Genomic DNA, 20,377 nt, shown 5'->3' on the forward strand with positions numbered 1-20,377 from the left:
TAAAACTTAGCATTGACGGTTTCTCCAGGAGGAACAAATTCTTGGTGGGCGATGTCTCGACGGTCTGAGTTTAAAACTTTGCGCTTACAAGTCATTGTCGGTGTTTGTCGAAGTCCGAAATTGTCTGTCCTTATTCACCTTGGAGACAATTAACCAGTCGTTCGCTCGTTAGCTAGGAACGCCTTTTATCCGATCCATTCGATGCGCGCACACTTCGGAGTATAGTCTCGGCAGAAGAAAATCAGTCCTAGGGCTTTCCGGACAAACCTTGTATTTAAAAATTTTTCGTCGATGAAGTCAAGTAGTTAAAGATGTAGTTAGTGCTTTTGGTTTGTGTTTCCCCGGTTCCATTCCGAGAAGTTTGATTTAAAAGATGTTCCGGAAGACCAATTGACGAGTCCGACCAACGTGTAAGAACTGTTTCTATTACTCAGAAGCCAAATATGGCACGAGAAACCATTTCGAACCATATAACTTGGTATAACTTGGTTATAAAAAGAATCTTGATATATCGATGCCTCACGAAAAAGAGCGATCCATTTCTGAAGCGGATTGCTATGTCTAGCGATAAAATTCGTGATTGAATCGCTGAGAGCCGGTGCAAACGGTGGCTAAGGCAGAATTAACTTGGAGGTATTGTCATATGTTTGGTCTTAAATTCGCACCTGTACTCTCAGAAATTGGACCGTCTTAAGTCAGTAATCACACAGAGGTGACCAGCTTTTGTCATTAACATATATCGAGAGTGACTCCAGAAGCTCTGTTAGCTTGGTTGGGCTAACCTTTAGAATTAGTTTTCGAGTCTTTTCGTGTTTGGGATCATAATACGTCTATTACACTACTGTTTTCATATATTTCATAGTTCTCATAGGATTTAAGGTATAATACTTACTGTCAAAAATGTTGCAAGACTTCTTCGACTCCGATGGGTACTTATTCAGGCTAGCGATAGTCGCATAGGAACCACTGTTCGCGCTGGGCGGACGCCCCAACGGATCTAGGCGTATGAAAACGTTTTGATGGCTGCCATAAGCGGCAGTAGTAAAGCTGGTACTACAACAACAACAACAACGGCAAATAAAAAAAGCAAAAAGAAAATTTTGCGATTAATTTCATATGAAAAATGCATTTGCGCGCTTATCAAATGCGCGCAACGCTCCCCCCTCCGACCCCGCATACTTACTGCAACGAGTCCTGGCGTATCTGCTTGCGTGCGCGCACATACATCGCTGACGCAATCAAGCCGACGACCAGCACCAAACCGAGCGCACAAGCCGCAGCACCCAAGAGCGCGTGACCCGGCGACGGCGCTTGGGCGGGTGCCGCTGATTGATTCGGAACAGGAAATAAACCTAAAGGAGAGTGCGGCGAAAGGTAAGAGAAAAATTGCAAATGCGCGATTAAAAATGCAATGACGTTGCAGGCAATAAATGCGTTGCGCGTTGCACGAATGTGCATAACTGGATTAGGCGAGCTGGGTTGGTTGGAGACTTACCTTTGAGGCAGATTTTATTCCGTTTAAAATGCAATTTGGTGTCATTAGTGCGCGGCGGACCGCTCACAAGCATATTGACGACGAGCGGCACCTCCTTATTGCCATTCCCCGTGCACGGCAGATGCACCAGAAATGTCTCAATCTGCTGCGGCACATAGCCTTTGTCGGGTATGCTGAGCGTGGGCGCGGCCAAAGCGCTCTGCTCGTGCTCGTAGTCGATTGTGATGGTGTAGGGCAGCTGAAGGCGCGGCGAGTGAGGGTACCATGAACCAGGCAGGATAATTTCGTTGGTGGTTGGTGGGTGGCATTGTTGTTATTGTTGTTCGTCAGTTGCGTACGTAGGTGTGTTGTTGGCGAGAAGGTTAATGGAGTGCAAATTAGATTTTGAGTGCTACGCAAGTGGTATTGGTGGCGGTACTGCCAAACGCTGTGGGGTCAAATGCAGGCATGCGTCGCTTAAGCATACACACACACACACTAACACATGCCGGCACATGAGCACAGGGTTTGGCAGAAAAATATGCAATGTGGCGGGGGTCAGCAAGGAATATGGCTCTTTTACTCACCGGATACGGGGTCAAACTCTGCCATGAAAACTCTAAATCATGCACATCTGCTGGCACCGGCACCGTGAAATGCATGGCGTATGTGTTGATGGCGCCCTCGTGCACATAGAACAAGTCCGCTTCCAAGCCTGCGTAAATTGTTGACGCAACGGTCAAAAGAAAGAAAAGTGGAGAAGAAAAAAATGAAAAACAGTTATATAAAATATGTTTGCTCGTAGTTTGGGCATTAAAACGCAATTTAGTATTGTATCAATTTTCAAAGAAATTTCTGCGCTTTCTCCCTTTTTGATTATTTGTCAATTTTTTTTCTTCTATTATATTTGCGATTTTTTCGCTTTTACCGTTGATATTTTGAACTTTTTGGCATGCGGTAACCAACACTACCAAGGGACCGTTAGCAACCCCTGACACTGCCGCACTCCAGTAACTAATGTACACAATTTCGCTCCTGCCGCCGGGCTTTGGTGGCTTTGATCTTGTGCCCGTTGCAGAGGGCGAAAATGCGTGTGCGTCTTCGATTCCGAAAAAAAGAAGAAAATGCCATAAAACATTGAATAAATAGTAAAATACTTTTTTTTGTTCGACGCTTTGCTGAATGCGACACCTTCATCATCGCGCAATCAAATTTCATTGCTTTGTACTTGAAAATGAATTTCTGGCAACGGGACTATATGAAAAGCATAACACGAAAATTGACTCGCTCGCTTAGCTGCAGCGACAGTATCGCTTTGTCGAGGGGTGAAAACACTTTGCAATTTATTATTAGTCTAGTAGTGGCTCTATTTGTGGATGAAGCGGGCTGTGTTGTATGGGATAAATGTAAAAAAAAAGTATGCGGCACTTTCACGCACCTTTTGGCTAGATATGAGGGGAGTTTTTTCTTGCCACATTTTTTATTCCCTGCTTGTCTAGCGCTTTACTGTGGCTGTTTATTTCTGCCTTTTCACTTTTTTATGCCAATTGTATGAATGACTCTATTCAAGCAACGATTTCTTCTCAAAAGCCTCTCAATTGCATGCTCACATACATACATACACCTACGCATATGTGTGTGTGCGTGAAGGCGTGTATTCCCATTTGTAGTTACATAAAGTGCGATTTCACTTCAAAGTGAGGGGAAAATGGAAATAAATTGCCTTGCATGTGTAAAATATGAAAGGGATATGCCGCTGCCGCACTCACACACACACACATACACAGAATCATACCTGCACGCATTTTTCTAGCTAAATGTAAAGCTTTTGATATTAAAAGTTTAGTTGTGTGAATAGCCTGATTTCTTTGTCCCTCCCCTTTTAGCTTTTACTTCGAGGTGATTGCGCACATTTAGTATTGTGGTCACTTATCAGTTCCTATTTTGAATTGTGCACCTTTGACCACATGGCGAGACCCACAATTACTTTTAAAAGGTGTGTTTATTGCCTATTTTAACGGACGATTCAAAGCCGTTCGAAAACGATTTCACGGGAAATGGTAATTTTTGTAGTTGTATTAAGAACTGTTATCATATGAAGCTATAATATTAGAGAGAGAGTTATATTTTTTCTCAAAATTGATTGTGCAATAATAAGGTAGCGCTTAGTATAGGAAAGATTAATTACGGATCGATGGTGGAGTGATTATGTCGATACCAACATTCTCTAAATGCTTCAATTACGAAATGTTTTCGATATTACACCTGGTTTCTTAAGGGGTTACATTGATTTATGGGTTTCAAAGAATCGAATTTTTATTATTATCTTATTAAATTCTACAACAACTTCAGAATAATGTCCTAAATTTTCAAGTTGATCCGAGTAATAGTTTCGTAGTTACTGCCTTGAGAACTAGCGCGCCATTCTAATTTTTAAACGCGATTTTTATCGAAACTTTGTTTTTGAAGCCAATTGGCAAGATTTCTTGAGAACTACTCAACAGATTTTCATGAAATTTTTCACAGGTCTTTGAGATACAATCCTTAAAGACTTGGACGACGGATTCTTTTTTCGATTACAACTATTTGAAAATAAAATAAAGCTAAATTTTCACTGAAATTTTATTTTTTTTGTAAAAATGTATGCCAAAAATTCAATTTTCACACAAACACTACTTCGGACTGGCGTGAACTTCTCAAAGGAAGTAAATCTATCTCTCTTTAACTGCGAAACCTACACAGCATCTTAAAAGTGGAAGTAATAGAGAAGGATACAGAAAGCAACGATATACATGGATAGCCAGGTGGCATGGTGGACCTTGTCATCGCCATAGATTAATTCCAGGGTAGTCAACAATTGCAGGAAGAAGCACGCTGATACCAGTTCTGGTTGTCGATTTCTGAAAATGAAAAGTGGTAGAGTTGGCCAAGCTAGGAGCCTCTTTAAAGTAATCCGAAGATGAGTTAGTACAATGCTGGAAACGATCACAACAGAGCTTTTGAACTAATAGTTCAGGTTGGCCACGACCGAGGTGGCCAATTGACTGGGACATTTCGTGAGATAACACGTTCACCAAACTTGGTTTTGAATAAATCGATTTAGACATTCGCTGTGTGGCTTGTACCGCCTTCCTGTTAGAACCACATATTGTCCAAGTCCATATCACCCAATTCCGGCCAAAAAAATTCGATTATCGTTGATCTGTAGCGATTTCTATTCAAAGTAACGTGTCGGTCTTAATCATGCCGGAAGACGTACGGAACAATGACGCTACTGGCCCATAAACCGCAACAAATCGTAATTTTTTCGGGATGCAATGGTGACTGACGGATAATTTTCAAGTTGTTGCTCAGCTCATTTCACGAACATACGACGATTCTGGTTATCAAGCGGCTTCAGCTCTTGCGTCAATTTGATCATGTAAGGATGGTCTACTTTTGTAGCGTTCCTATTGAGAACCCGTTAGTTTCAGTTGATTTCAGTTCAGAGAAGTTTGATCTCCCAATTAGTATAACCGCAACGATTAAATGAGACAACATGATTACGTATACAAGGTCCTACGAAAGTGTATCGAATGGTGCATCTAGCGCGAAATTGAGCTCTGGCTGGCAGCACTCCTCAATACCTCTATTACCTTCCTGGACTTGAAAATTTCACACTATCTTCTTAGATATATGTAGGTATTTGTGAGATAATGATTGAAGAAATAAGAGTTTTGACAGTAATTTCGATTTTTTTTTCACAAAAAAAAAACATATTTTTGAGAAATCGCCTTTTCAGAGAATCAAAATTTTAAGTAGTCCTTTCATTTGATCTATAGTAATGATTTTTGAATTTGAGATAATTTTAAGCGAAATAATCACCACCCGAAATCTTTTTTTTCGAAGGTTCAAATCATGTCTTAAGCCACACTTCGATCCTTGAACATTAGAATGTCATCATCAGTCAACCAGTTTGGCGAGTTAACCAAGAGATACATTAACAATTGCCCCAAAGCAGAGACTTTTGACGTAACAAACTTAATTTTGATTGAGACATTACGAATTGTGGTGTCTTATTCGCATTTATTACTCATTCAACGATTACAGCCAACTTAAATCCATTCGCATCATTTGAATCCAATTCAGCGTCTTCCCCTTACTTGCTTCGACCCCGATGTAGGGTTGCATTTGCGTAGCTGTCGTTTTATTAGCTATTTAAACTATGCTTAAAGTACACTTAACCGCCATAAAATTGGCCGCGGATACGAAGTGTTAAAAGTGAAGGTCTGTCTGTGATTGTTTGCAACAGCTCATCCACAACCGCTCCGCTCCGGTCTTCCAGCCACCAAGTAGGAGTGCACTACGCACGCAGCCGAGCATGAAAGCATCAAAGCGTCAATCGCGCCGACGGAGAGAGAGGAGTTGTGTGAGTTAGGGAGCATAATGAATGACGGCGAATGCGTTGATGTCAAATGCTCGCAATATCTTCTAAATGAAAACTGCTTAGAAAACTCATTTTGCGTCTTTGTCAGATGCTGCTAACATTTAAGTGTCTTTTTGATGTGCGACATTCTGCTCTGGCTGCCGGGGTGCAGCGGCGGGTGAAATGGAAAGAAAATTGCGCGAGCGTGTGTGTGCTTGTACTCAGACATACAAACAACAAACAATGTTCAATTCCAATATTTACTCGTCCGACGCCCGTCCATCTGCTGCTTGGGTGACTTGCTTGACGACGCTCTGTGTGCGCATCGTGGTTCGGTGGAGACGTCGCGTCTTTGTCGCTTTGTAGCGAACGAAAATGGTTGCGAGCGTTTGGGGAGCCGGTGCGTTGCTTGTGTTGTCTTTGGAGTAGTGCACTTAAAAGTAAAAGACGTGAAATTAAATTTCTTTGCTGCATTATTCACTCATTGGGATCATTGCTAATCCATTCGCTATTCGCAATTGACAAAAGCGTCTTTCAAACGGCGACATAGACAAAGATAACGAGAAGACACAAGAAGACGACAACGACTACAAGACAGACAGGATATTCGGGCTTGGCGCACAACATAGCTCACACTAGCAGCAGCGATGGAGTTCTTTTGGGATGTGGGGGTAAGTAGTGGGTTGGACGCTTAGACGTGAGACCACCAACTCGTTTGTGCCGTTGTACAGCCGAAAGACAGTCAACAAGGTTCTTTGACTTGTGTAGTTGACACTACATCTATTGCCACTCCATTCCGGCTGCTTGACTACGCAACTACGTTTCTGCCATGGCAAGTTTGGCAGGAATTCCACTTCTCAGATTTCTTAGACTGTATGTCATGTGGGCGGACGCTGGTCTAAGACTGTTTAACGTGCCACTACTTTGATATAATATGCTTGCAAATATATCGCATAATTTTGTTTATATTCTCGTTTACAACTATTGAAAGCAAAGCTACGATATTGAGAGTCCACGAAAGCCTTATGTATACTGAAACAAGAAAAAATGTTAACTTCGGTAGTATCGACGCTAAAATACGATTCAAAAACAAAAAAAAAAAACTAATGCAAGAACTTGATTTTAATGGAACAGTTTGCCTGACAGTTACTATATATGATATAGTGTACCGATCTGAACAATTTGAAGATATCTTATCATATAAAATAGTTTACCATACAGCGACTTTACTGGTTTTAATCGATCTTCTTGTGGTCGCTGGTTCTCGGGGAGAAAGAGAGATTTCCTAAATTTCAGATCGATATCTCGAAATTTGGAAAAAAATTTTTCTTTACAGGCGTAGACTCCACTTACGCAGTTATGACCGAGTATACAACAGCGAGAGTCACTTCTTCTTTTCGCTATGCGGCGTCAATTCGACGTTTTCTACTGACCTCTTAAACGGGGGGTCTTCTTTTTGTTATGGTCAGTACTGAATCGAAGCTGGAGCTTTCTCCTCCATCCGGTCAGCTCAGCCGCTGTCTCCTGATTCGCTGAACCATGTCAATGTCGTCGAATTTCTCGTACAGTTCAAGGACCATAAATCTTTCGCAGAACCGTCCTCTCGAAAATTCGTAACGGGGACTCATCTACTTCATATGGCAGGACGTTATTGATGACGGACTTGTAGAGTATACTCAGACCAAACACCTGTCTGCAAATGCGATATTCAAGCATTGAAGGCGTCACGGAAGGAATTCTCGGGAATAGCCTTGAGAGCCGACGACGTGCATGCTGCTTGGATTCCCGTAATCGTCTCAAAATGCTTGTCTTTTATCGGCCTTTTCAGTCAAGGAAACAAAATAAGTCCGGTCGGCCACATCTGGGCTATGAGGCGGCTACGGAAGTGTTGGGATGCTGCCCTTGGTTAGGTAGGTGTTTACAAGTAAGGTGGGGTGAGCTCGGGCGTTGACGTGGCGCAACTTCCAATTGGCTGCGATGTCTTGCCGAACTTGATTGACCCTTCTTTTGAGTCACTTGAGGACTTTCACGCAAAACTTGGCGTTGACGATTTGTCCAGGAGGAACAAATTCATGGTGGACGATGCCTTTGGTGTCAAAAAAGACACTGAGCATCGTTTTCACTTTGAAGTTGCTCATTCTTCCGATTTCATCAGCGACCTCTTCCCGGCCCTCCAAAAAGGATTGGTGCAACCTAAACACACTATTGAGTCTTCTTACTTTCCGGGCAAACGCATTTTAGAGAAGCGGATATGGTAAAATCTACTCGGGTCGTCGTGGTAATTATTTATATTTGATTTCTAACATGTCCTTTAGTTTATTGTAAACTAAATACACCTATAAAGAGATCAGAATACACAAAACAAATAATGACAACTAAGAAAATGTTTCAGAACATCAAAAGACTCGATGGTTGCAACATCTTTTCTTCTAATTTCTAAAATCCGAAAGGAGAGGACAGATTCAACGACGATTAAAGCTAAAAACAGATCTTAAAGGCTTCACACGTGAACGTTGATCCACTTTGACATACATTGTGGTCCACTCTTAGGCCACAACACGGACTACATTCGGTTTATGTGATTTAGCCTTCTCTCACTTTATCCCTTGCTTATTGGATAATAAAATTTCAAAACTGTGAAATTTATATGTTAAATCGACATTATTGGAGAGCAAATAAAAGGCTTATGATTTGTTGAGTTTATAAATAATGGAAAAATAGCTTTTAAATAAATAATCTTCCTGCAACAAATGTTTGTATTCCAGCTGCTAATAGAGTTAGGTTCGAAAAATATATGTGAGTATACTATTTTATTAAATTTATGAGAGGAATAAATTCTACAAATGTGCGTTCAAATCCCGCAAAACCATTTTAATCCTATTTCAGGTTTCAATAGCGTTTTCTAAAATCCGCGATAAAAAATTTAAAAATTTGCTGCGCTATGCGGAAGATACCAAAAATGTGGCGTCGTGAATGGAGCGCGCTGCATTCGGACGCAACGAAAAATGTATTAAAACATGAAATAAAAGAGCCGAAAGCGCAGAACAACTGCGCGAGAATTCAACCAACCAGTTGAGCAAGCAGTCGATTCGACGGTTTCGACGTCGAATGATTTCGAAACAATTTTAAATCCAATTACGTGCTACAGAGGAAAAGCATTTGCAGCGGGGACTACAAAATAAAATAAAGAAAACATTAAAATAAAAAGTAAAGTATGAAAAAGCGCAATGAAAGGGGGGAAATCGTATATGCGAGTACAGCGCACCAGCGCTTGTATGTCAAGATAAAAGTGAAATGAGAGCCCAGCCTGATGCCTCATGTCGTTAGCCATATCCATGTCGATGCGAGTGTGGAGCGCTGCAAACGCATGTTGAACTGGTGTTGAAATGGACGCTGAGCGGCTTTGGTGGTCACACTATTGGCGAGTACTTTGTCCGGGCAGTGTGAGTCCGTCAGTTGCTGTGCGGATTTAGGGATGTCGATTTACACCGAAACATACTCAAAATCCTTGTTTGCCCCAAAGAGTGCTGATTTTCCTACATTTACTTAATGGAATGCTTCTAAAGTTTTTTGTTTTTCGCTCGCTACTTTTTCCATCGATTGCGGCTGCGGTGCGTGTGATCTGGTGCCACGTTGTAGCTCTTTGTCTACTATATCAGAGAGTGTATGTGCAACTGAGCGCCGTTCTTCAATGCCGCTGCGTAGGCGTAGAAGAAGAGGATTACGGGTGTGTATTTGTTGGTACACTCCATTGAATTCACTTTGCTCGTCGTTATTTGCGTTTTTGCAAAAATCAAAGCGGATAAAAGCCAACCCCGCCTGATGAGGCTGAGTACTCGAACGCAAATAAACTGAAACGGAAGTTCACAAACAAGTGTGCTCCAGCACAGAAACACAGAAATACATGCACCGGGCACATCGAGGTCCTTTGAGTTGTATAGACAACGGATTATCGTCGCCTAATGCTGCACGCAGAGAGTGGTCCATTCAAGTAGAGTACTAGTATTGGTATATACAAGCCTTATGGGTCTGTTTTTGTTAATGGTGCAGAATGTTTTAGTTTGGTGAAGAATGATGAGAGATTGCGGGTGGGTTTTAGGAAGCTCACCTTAAGGAGTTCACTGAGAGGATCAATAGGTATACGTAAAGACTGTCTACAAATTTGGTATTGGAGATATTCTTGAACTTTAGACTGCTATTGTAATAAAGGACTCATGTCGATTTAACGTCCAACAATATTTTCGGAACTTTTTATGAACCCAGGAATAATTCTAAGAACCCGCCTAAACGAAAATCCTAGGTCGAGTTCGATTACCAAATATTCCGAGATCTTTCTGAACCAGTTCAGGCTTAGTAAGTAGATCTACTATAGTTCTAACATAACCTCACCAAAGACTTTTCTCAGTGCACTCAACCATTCTGCCAATCTTTTCGATTTAAGCGCTGCGTAAGCTTGTGAGTCAATTCGCGACAGTCATGTGTTCTATTTGCCATGTCGTTGTTGCCACAGCTGAGGCCACAAGGCAACCAAATGCAGCTTAAAATGCGCCATGAGTAAGCGGGTGTAGGCTGATTAAGGGGTAACTCGCATGACTGGTGAGAAGCACCGCATCACACTTTTCGTCAGTGCCGTTGGTTGCCGTTATGAGCGTTCAAGTCCAAGTGTTATTAGCCACTTGCGAACTGTTTCACGTTGGAGCCAATAAGTGTGGCTTCCCGTCGCACACCAACGACGCTGTTGCAGTCACCGCCGCCGGCATGCCACGCCGTGCCAGCCAATTGCGTTGTGGCCTCGTTCGGCGCGCAGCTTTCAAAGGCTTGCAGCCGAGTGGGTGTGTGGACGAGTGGACTGAGTTTGTGTACCATACCATACATATGTTTGTGTGCGTGTGCGGTTATGCGAAATATGCCAACTAGTCGTCTGTGGCATGCCGCTTTAATTACATATACACACATACTCCACATACAGACAATTGCATATGTTTCTATATAATTGCATTTATGCGCAAACACACGATTCCATATGCATTTGGTGTGTGTGTGTGTGCTTTGTATTTGTTCGTGCCTTAAATCAGGCGCATGCCCCACCGCCCTTCAAGCGAACCACCTATTTTTATTCAATAACTGGCTGACTCGCAAATTTCGCTTAATTGCCTTCGTTTGACCTTTGCGTGAGCGCGCTTTTTACCGATACTCGCCGCTGCCCCGCCAACCGCTTGCCAGCCTTTAATTGTGTAGAAAGCGTTAATGAAGGACGCTCAAGCGCACAGCCAGTAAATTGCATGCGCACACAATCAACTACATTACAACGGATATAAATATGTATATATGTATATAGTATATCTTATATAATAAAATATATACATACATACATTCATGCTTGTTAAATGCTAACGAAGTAAAGAAAAATTATTTGCCAGCAAATTTTCTTCAATTCCTTTGATTATTAATTTAAATGAAGCAGTCAAGCATTCACACAGCAAAAGCAACAACTCACGCAAGCGTGCAAAAACCGCACCCACAACCGTTTCCTCCGCGCCTCGTTTCAGCGATCGCATACGCCCTTCAACGCTCGTTCTGGCGTTAGCCTTCCGCATTGCTTTCTTTCTGCAAGCCAAGCCAAGCCAAACCAAGTGTCCTAGAAACGAAGTAAGCGAGTCTCTATAAAGGTATATAGTACACTTGTTGTTGGCATAAGTAACTGTGCGGCACTAACAAGCAGGCATATATCAGGCACATCAACAGGCTGCCTGCCAGCCTTCAGCTACTCACCACCCATCAACCAGCCTCACGAAGGCTTCCTGCCTTGCGCCTCCTTCTTCGAACTGAACCTCACTTTGCTCCCTTCGCGTTCATCGTCGCTTCGTTTTCAACTGTTGTGTGTGTGTGCTTTGTGCACAGCCGTACAAATTTAAGTAAATGAAATAAAAGCTCAGAAAAAAGTTGTAAACGGAAAAATGTTAAATTAAATATAAAAAGGTCTCATTTAAACGTCGACAACAATAATAACAACACAAATAGCAAGGGAGTCAAACGCATAGGCTCTACTGTTCCATGCTATGTCGATTCATGCTATGTTGTGTCGTGCGTATGCTGTGGAATCAAACAAATTTAAGCTTAAACCGTTGCGTGTCCCTCTCCATCACTCAGCTGTTTGTGGTCGTGTTTAACGAACTTCGTGAATAGAAAAAATATTCGACAAAATGAAGACATATTTTAAGGTTTCTTTTGTGTGTATTAGTCTTTGGCAAGTAAGAAACACGAGGAAACGTCGGCTACCCTATAAATACAGACAAACGAATAACGTGACGAGCTTAGTCGATTTAGCCATGAATAACTTTTTGTTCGTCTCTCCGTCTGTAAATACGCAAAATAGGCGCTTAGTGGTTGAGAAAACGATCTGGAATTTAGTATACTTCCTTATCGTTCCAAGGAGCTGATAATTTGTCGGAACTGCTAATATCGGATCACTATAGCATGTGGCTGCCATATCAACTGAACGATCGGTATGGAGTACTTGTATGGAAAATTTCTTCATTTGACAAGATATCTTCAGAAAATTGGGCATAGATTATTATCCAAGGCAGGGCTATAATCTCCAAATGTACTGGCCGATCAAAATCAAGATACAGATTTTCCATCTCTTTCATGCCAAAAAACTTCATTGGATAACTTCGGTCCAGCTAACGGTAACGCTTTTCCATATTCCACATAACGGGGTTTTCAATAAGAGCACTACAACGGTTTGGGATATCAATGAAATTCTGTATTCCCGTGAAAGTACCCTCGATGCCATTATGTATGGAACTCGATTTCTTTTGTATTGCTACCACGGAGAAGTGATAGAACCCGAACAGTCCCGACACTGAACCCAATTTTCGACGGTTTTTAAGCATAATCGGCCGATACTGGTGCAATTTCACGTTCGATATTCGTACGAAGTTCATTGATCGTCGCGGCATAGACCATAGACTTGACGTAGCTCCGCAGGAAATAATTTAACGGCCTCAAATCGCACGACCTAGACGGTCAATTCAGAGGGCCATTTGGCCAAACTTGGTTTTCAATAAATCGAATGTGATATTCGCAGCGTGCCTTGTGGTATCCTCCTGTTGGAACCACATATTGTCCAAATCCATATCGTCAAATTCGAAAGAAGTGCGGTCCAATGACGCCGCCGGTCCATGAGCCGCACCAAATCGTAATTTTTTCGGGATGCAATGGTGACTCGTGGATTACATGCGGATTGCTGCCTGACCAATAACGCATATTTTGCTTATTGACGAAGCTATTCAGTCAACTTCGACTTCTGTTCTGGCGTCAATTTAATCTTGTAAGGATGTAGGTCAAGATCTTTTCGCAAAATTCGTCACAGCGACGTCACTGAGATCCCCAACACTTGAGGACGACGTGTGAGAGACTTGGGTCTTTCTCAATTGTTACTCTAGCGGCAGCAATATTCTAGACACTACGGGCACTTCTTTGTCTCACTGGCACGGGAACATTTTGTATTGTGCCTATGGATTCAAATTTTTCCACTAGACACTCAACTAATGATCTGACAGGACGATTATGATGACCATACATTGATCGTAGCGCTTTTATAGTTGAGACTCCTGACTCCGAATTTCGGTAGTAAATTTTCATAACTTCGACTTGTTGTTGGATTGTATATCTTTCCATAATAAAATGGCAAACCTTACTGAAGAGATATGTCAAAAGAGGAGAAAAAATATGGAGTCGTTTGCTGTCCCTATCGGTCTGTTTTTGTAGCGTCCCTATTGAACACCTCTTTATTTGTTACAGGATCTTCCGTAGATGAAGTAACTTATAATAAAACTAAGAAGAACAAAAAGCGAAATCGACAAATAATGCTCTCCCCAGTTCTAGGAACTTGAAGAGTGTGGACCAATACTGCTAGTTTACTTTAGTTTAAAACTGAATAATTTCCAAGAGCTATGTATACTATTATTCAAGGTTTCCGAGCGGGGAAAAGGAGTTTATGAAAGCTTAAGACACTTGGGCAGTATGGCGAGTGGCAACATCTCAATCGTATTTTCTAAGAAGTCGCTAAAGTGACGTCAGCGGAACAGCTGATACTGTCAAATATAGTAATAAAGACAAAACAAATGTTGACTCAAAATTATCTTTTGGAGAAAGAGAAAAATTAACTATTTTGGGGTATACTCTCAAAGCTTCCGACAATTTTAGATATTTTCTTGTTAGCTTTATATATTTTTTCCGACAAATGGTTGCAGTTAACCCACTGTGCCAACACACTTTCAACATCAAAAGTCGCCAGGCTGTTGCAATTGCGACTGTGTGAGGATGAACTCAAACTAAACGGAACTGAACTGTACTGAACTCAGCCAAGCTCTACTTAACTTAATTTCAGTGAACTGTTGCTGTTGCTCTTATTAAGCGCCATATTTTTGTTGCTGTTTGCCTGGCGCTTGCTCTCTTTGCACACATTACGTTTGCAGTGCTTTGCGTTGCGTTGCGTGGCACTTCTTTGGCGATTCGCTCATGCGGCAAATGCATAAACTGGCGTTGCACTTGAATATCGGATGTATGCTGCACTCGTGAAGCATTTCACTGACTGTGGACATTGCCAATCAACTTGATATGCGCAACTGAGGCAGGATGCGAAATCATTCAAGGTCTGAGCAAGAAAGTGAACTGAGAAATGAGAACGAATTTTCATTTGGCATTGCTTAAACGAATTTGCTTTGAGCGAAAAACAACTGCACGCGTGTGTGTGTGTACACATACACACACATCCATATGCGAAGATGCTGTAGGAGTGCGAATCAGTGAAGCGGAATAAACCAACTTCGGCAATGCGTCGATCGCAACGCTGGCTTTGTGTGGCCTTGCGGGGACCACTGGGCGATGCATGTTGCATGTTGTTTGCTGTACATGACTTTTATACGAGTGTGGCATATACATACATATATTATATATGTATGCGAGCTGTTGCACGTCGTAGAAGGTAAACAGTTTTTCGACGATTTTCTTAAAATTATTTATTTACAAGCGATGTTGCGATAACCCGCATCAGCCAACGAGTTTCTTGAGTTTCTTGCATTTGCTCGATTTCCTTTACAGCTTGCCATTTAACTTAACTCTTCGCAGAACGTTTAATCTTGCAAAGCTGCCCGCTCTCTGGTGGCACGCAGTCGCTGTGCAGTTGCTGCAACACCCACGGGCTTTGCGACGGCGAACTGCAGCATTGATGGCGAAATAAAGCGAATTAAGAAAACATTTTTAATGTAGTACGAGCAGCATACCTGCGTGGACCGCTAAGACAAGAGGACGGCACAGCAGCAACGGCGCAAATCTTCAGAATCTGTCGTGCATGCGTAGCTGCCGGAGACGCCTCCTCGTTCATTGTGCACCGCACAGTTTTACGCTGCATTGCGCTGTGTGTTGCACGTTGCAGTCATTTTCTGGCGCTCTCCACCCGCCGCCGTGCAATGCGCAATTTCTGTCGCTTTATTGTCTTTGCCGGCCATGCCACCTGGCACGCGCTCTGCTACGTGCAGTTAAAGTTTAGCGTGTGGGTATCAGCAGGAGCTATTTTTGTGGGCGGACAAGCGATTATTAGGTGGCGACTCCCTGGTGACTCCTACATTTCACTAATTTAACAACTTTAATTCGTGCTGCTTCATTCACATCTTTCTGCTTTCCACTTATTCTTGCCTGATTGTTGCTTCTGGCATTCTCTCTTCATTTGCGTCTTGCACTTCCCTTCCTTTGTGGCGCATTTGCTTTTTAGGTCACATGGCGTACTTGTAATTCTTAATCCCTCCAGCACATCTGCTGCTCCTATCTGCGCAAGTTGGCAACGTGCAACATGCAACCTGCAACCTGCTTTGATAATTGAGTGCGCACCACCACACACAGCGACGAAAGGAAGCTAAAAGGAGTGGATACAATTTAAAAATATAAGATTCTACACCGCTACCACTTTACCTTACCCACTTGCCTCAAATTAGTTACATTCTATTCAAATACGCTCGCCTAACTTATTATGCCCGGGGTGTGTTAGTGAGACGGTAATTTGCGGTTATATTCTTCTAAGGTCAAATTGTGATTTATGTTACTTATGTTTTCTATGTTCTTAATTTTTCAGAGTGAGGTCAAAAGACTCAGTTGGAGTTAGATTTTATTAGAATGAATAGAAGATTCGCTCTTTACTTTTACTTCTTGCCGTTGGTCTCAAATATTGGGTAGTCGAAAAAGTCTTTTCATATTTCGTCAAAAGTTGGCGTTGCAGCCGTATATCTCCAGTGCTACCAATCAGATTGTGTCATAATTTATAGTGTTGGAAAGGTGATATTTTAAGCTTCATTTAGGCAAAAAAAAATTAAATAATACGCGGTCATCAACAGAAAAAGCTTCGTCTTCCATCAGGACAACGCTAGACACACATATCTTTGATGATTCAGCAATAACTGAGAGAACTTGGCAGGGAAGTTTTGATGCATCTACCATATAGCCCCGAACCTTGCACCATCTAACTACCATTTGTTTCGGTCAATGCAGAACTCCCTTAATGGAATAAAGTTGACTTCAAGAGAAGCCTGTGAAAATTACTTGTCGCAGTTTTTCGCCGAGAAACCAGAAAAGTTTTACACTGATGGAATAATGTCTCTAGTGGAAAGATGACAAGAAGGGGTCGACCAAAATGACACATATTTGGTTCATAAAAGTTTATTATAAATATAAAGAAAAATAAGTTGAAGTTTGATTAGAAATACGAAAAGACCTTTTCGACTACCCAAAATTCGAGCTCAAACCGGATGGTCGGTTGGAATATTTTGTTTAAAGACATTAAATTTTCAGCTCTCCGGAAATCAATTAAGAAACACTCTTAAGAAGTACATGCATTGGGTATAAAAAATGCCTGCAAACCAAACTTAGCAAGTACTATCCTGGCTCATCTATACCATTGACTGCTATTCCTGCCCACGTTTTAGGCTCGCATTCGTCCCATTTTTATTTCAGTGCTTCCCAGCACTAGCTACTCTATTTGCATTCCCCGCCGCCGTCTCTAACACTTACAGCGGGCACTGCGAGCGCCACATTTACCACTACAGTCAGCACTTTTTGCCATCGTCACCGCTGCCTTTGTGGCTTGGCTTTGTGCGCGACGCTGTTGTTGCTATTGCTGTTGGTGTTGGCGTTGTTGTTGGTGTCGGTAGAAGCACTTTGCCAAGTTAGTTTGCAACTAAAGTGAGTTAATGGCACTAATTATCTGCTGCAACTTTATGCAAATTGCTGTCTTTGTCTTTGCTGCTACGTGTGAGACAGAGTTTATACTCAAATACACACACACACATACATACAAAGACAGACAGCTGGGTAGTTGGCGATTACATTTATACTTGTGTTTACTTCGTGTCGTCTGTCGAACATCTTTCCGGTGCAGCAGGGCCCAGTAGCGTAATTGCAGCGATTTAGAGAAATGTTACGTATGAGATTTCGAAAATAAACCAAGAATAAACGTAAAATTTATGCATTAGCATATGTTGCTGAGCACAATAACCAGTTCTGAGAGATAAGTTGTATCGAAGTAACGGAAGTTAAAGTGAAGTATGGTCAGCATAAATTTACTGCTGTGTATTGGAGCATTAACAGTACGTGACTTTCTTCTTTTCGAAAGAAGTAGAGGCAGAATTGACACTAAAATGTTAATGGAAGATCTAGTCAAAAGAAGAATTTATCGATAATACTGAAGCACCTCGATAATTTCTATGCTTTATTTCTTTCCATTGCTTTCGCATGCTAAATATGTGAACAGCTTTTTTCTATGTAATCCGATAATTTTTGTGTTTTCGATAAAGATCTATATTTATGGATTTTATTTCGATTATTTTAATCGATGATTATATACGATAAAACTGATCAATTTGGTTTTGTTTTTTCGAATATATTTCTTCATTATTTATATATTATTGGTTTATATATGTATGTATAAAACTATTCTTCCAGTACCTAGACTCTCTCTACTTAAATAAGAAATTTGTAAAGGTTAACGAATGCATTTATTCATTAAAATAATCGCATAAAAATCGATAAATTTTAAACGATACTTTCTTTCGATAAAATATATCGAATTTTTTATTTCTTTAAACATAATAAAACTATACTAACAGCAATTGCTAAACTTATTTTCACAGTTCCTAGCTTCTCTCTTCATAAATAAAAAAATCTGTGAATTTTATCGCATGTAATCTCATAAAAATCGATAAATTTTAATAGATATTCGAACATAATGAAACTATACTAATAGTAACTGCTTAACTTTATCTAATGGAATTATCGATTAGAATAATCAAAAAAAATCATTAAATTCTTTAGGTAGAAATTATCGATACCACCTCTCGATAAAATTTATCGACTTTTTAATTTTTTTGTACATAAGAAAGCTATTCTTACAGTAACTAGCAAACTTTAATGAACGGAATTATCGATTACAATTATCTAAAAAATCGATAAATTATAATCGATAATTTTTCTCGATAAAAATTTAAAAATTTTCTTATTTTTTGAATATATTTATCGATTATGGATATTCAATTGGTTTATATTTAAAACTATTTTCACGGTAACTACCCGCTCTCTACTGTAATAAAAAATCGATAAATATTATCAAATCCACTTATCGATAAAAGTAAATTATTAAAAATCGAAAAATTTATCAATAGTTGTTTTGCTTTCAATAAAATACATATGTATGTAATATGGTACACTCTTTTGTATGCTTCAGATTTATGGAAATTTTGGGGAATTATATTTCCTTTTTTATACTCCGAATAGAGTATGTTAGGTTTTCCACGAAGTTTTGTAGCACTCAGAAAGACACTTTGAAGTCCTAGTCACCGTGACAAATTGAGCTGATTTCTTCTGTCAAACAGTCTTATATATGCGAATTAGTCCCATAGTTTTTAGGATTTCGAGCTGAAGTTATGCCCATGTCACTTTCTCCCCAAGAAGCTGTTCATTTGTCGGAACCGCCGACATTGAAACACTATAACTGATTGATCAAAACCAAATTCAAGTATCGCAAATTTGTTTATTTTACAAGATTTCTTCACGAAATTCGGTATGGGTTATTGCCCTAGGTAACGCTAATATTCCCGAATATATTGTTCAGATGGGCTACCAAACAAACTGACCGACCAAGACCACACTAAAGATCTTTTTATAGCCTTCTTTGGCAGAAGAATATGTGCATTTCTTCAAGGCATTATAGCTTCGGTCCAGCCAATGTTAACTTTTTTTTTGTGTGATCTAAATTTCTAATTTTCAACACTACAATTTTTTGAAAGCTTTAAGTGCAGAAACTAATTCCAGTTTCTTATTCAATAATATTATTATTATTTGCTGCAGATATAGCCATATATCCGCACTTAAGAGAACTGCAATTTGAAATAGCAACCAATTCCGCTGGATGAGCGCACTGGGTTAATATGCAACTTTAAGTTCTTAAGTTTTCCTGTTGTCTGGGTCACGTATCTGATTCTGCCGCTTATGCTGCACGAATGTTTGGCTCGAGTGCATTAGATGGGCGGGAAAAGTGTATATTACCGCGAGGGAAGTGCGAATGCACCGACGCCAGAGCAACTTCTTGCATGTGTTTTCCATTAAAAACTTTAAATGCATGTATATTTGTGGTATGTTGGTGTGTGTGTGTGTGTTTCGCAACAATGAGCTGTGTGCTAGCGCATTGACACCCACACCAACACGCTTGCATATAAATAAGCCTACAAATAAGAGATAGCGCGGCATGTGTGATGATACACCTGCATATACAACAAGTGTATTGCTCCATATGTTTTTCTTCCCAGCGAGAGACTCACGCGCTCGCCATAAGTATGCATACAAGCGTGCAAACTTTCTTTCCTAAGATGCCTTGGATTTATGGGAAGCTACAAGAAAGTACAAGTATTCGCACATTCACACACTCACATATGTAAACATGCATCGCCTGTGCTGCAAGTGTGTATGTGTGTCTGCTCACATGTGTTCTTGTGTTCTTGCATGTGTGCGTGCAATGCAACTGTTGTGCAGTTATTGCAGTCGGAAATGTGCCATCGCTTGCTTATTGTTGTAGTTGTGGGTAATTGTACAAGCATGTGTGTAATTGCAGTTGTATGTGTGCATATATGTATATATGCCTGCATGCATGTGTGTTTGTCTTTTTTGTTGCTTAACCAGCACACCAAACCCAACGACACATGCAAAGTGCTCCATGGGATTATTTTTAAAAGTCCTTTGCATTTCTTATTCCTCTTATTCGTCTGCTTTATTCGCTTTGCCATTTTATTCTTTATCTCTGCTGATTTACAACGATGTCGCTTATTATTTATGCAGTTGCATGTGTATAACTGTAATGCATTAGGCGCACACGAGGCACACATACATATATGAATGTGTGTGCCTTTGCGATTTCGTGACTGAAAAAGTGCAGCATTTGAATAGAAGGTGCT

General features: G+C 40.7%; 1 protein-coding gene across 2 annotated transcripts in view; it reads right to left on the reverse strand.

Moving 5' to 3' along the window:
- The window catches only part of LOC105222854 (tyrosine-protein kinase RYK), a 116,918-nt gene that overhangs the window by 44,610 nt on the left and 51,931 nt on the right, over positions 1 to 20,377 (reverse strand). For both annotated transcript variants that reach the window (XM_049451955.1, XM_049451956.1), the window contains exons 3-6: positions 2,062 to 2,189; positions 1,496 to 1,733; positions 1,184 to 1,352; positions 893 to 1,053 (exon numbers count right to left, since the gene is read on the reverse strand). In XM_049451955.1, coding sequence (XP_049307912.1) covers positions 893 to 1,053; positions 1,184 to 1,352; positions 1,496 to 1,733; positions 2,062 to 2,189 — 696 coding nt within the window. The remainder of the gene's footprint in view (positions 1 to 892; positions 1,054 to 1,183; positions 1,353 to 1,495; positions 1,734 to 2,061; positions 2,190 to 20,377) is intronic.

The sequence above is a fragment of the Bactrocera dorsalis genome, chromosome 3 (assembly GCF_023373825.1).
Source record: "Bactrocera dorsalis isolate Fly_Bdor chromosome 3, ASM2337382v1, whole genome shotgun sequence".
NCBI classification, from domain to species: Eukaryota; Metazoa; Arthropoda; class Insecta; order Diptera; family Tephritidae; genus Bactrocera; species Bactrocera dorsalis.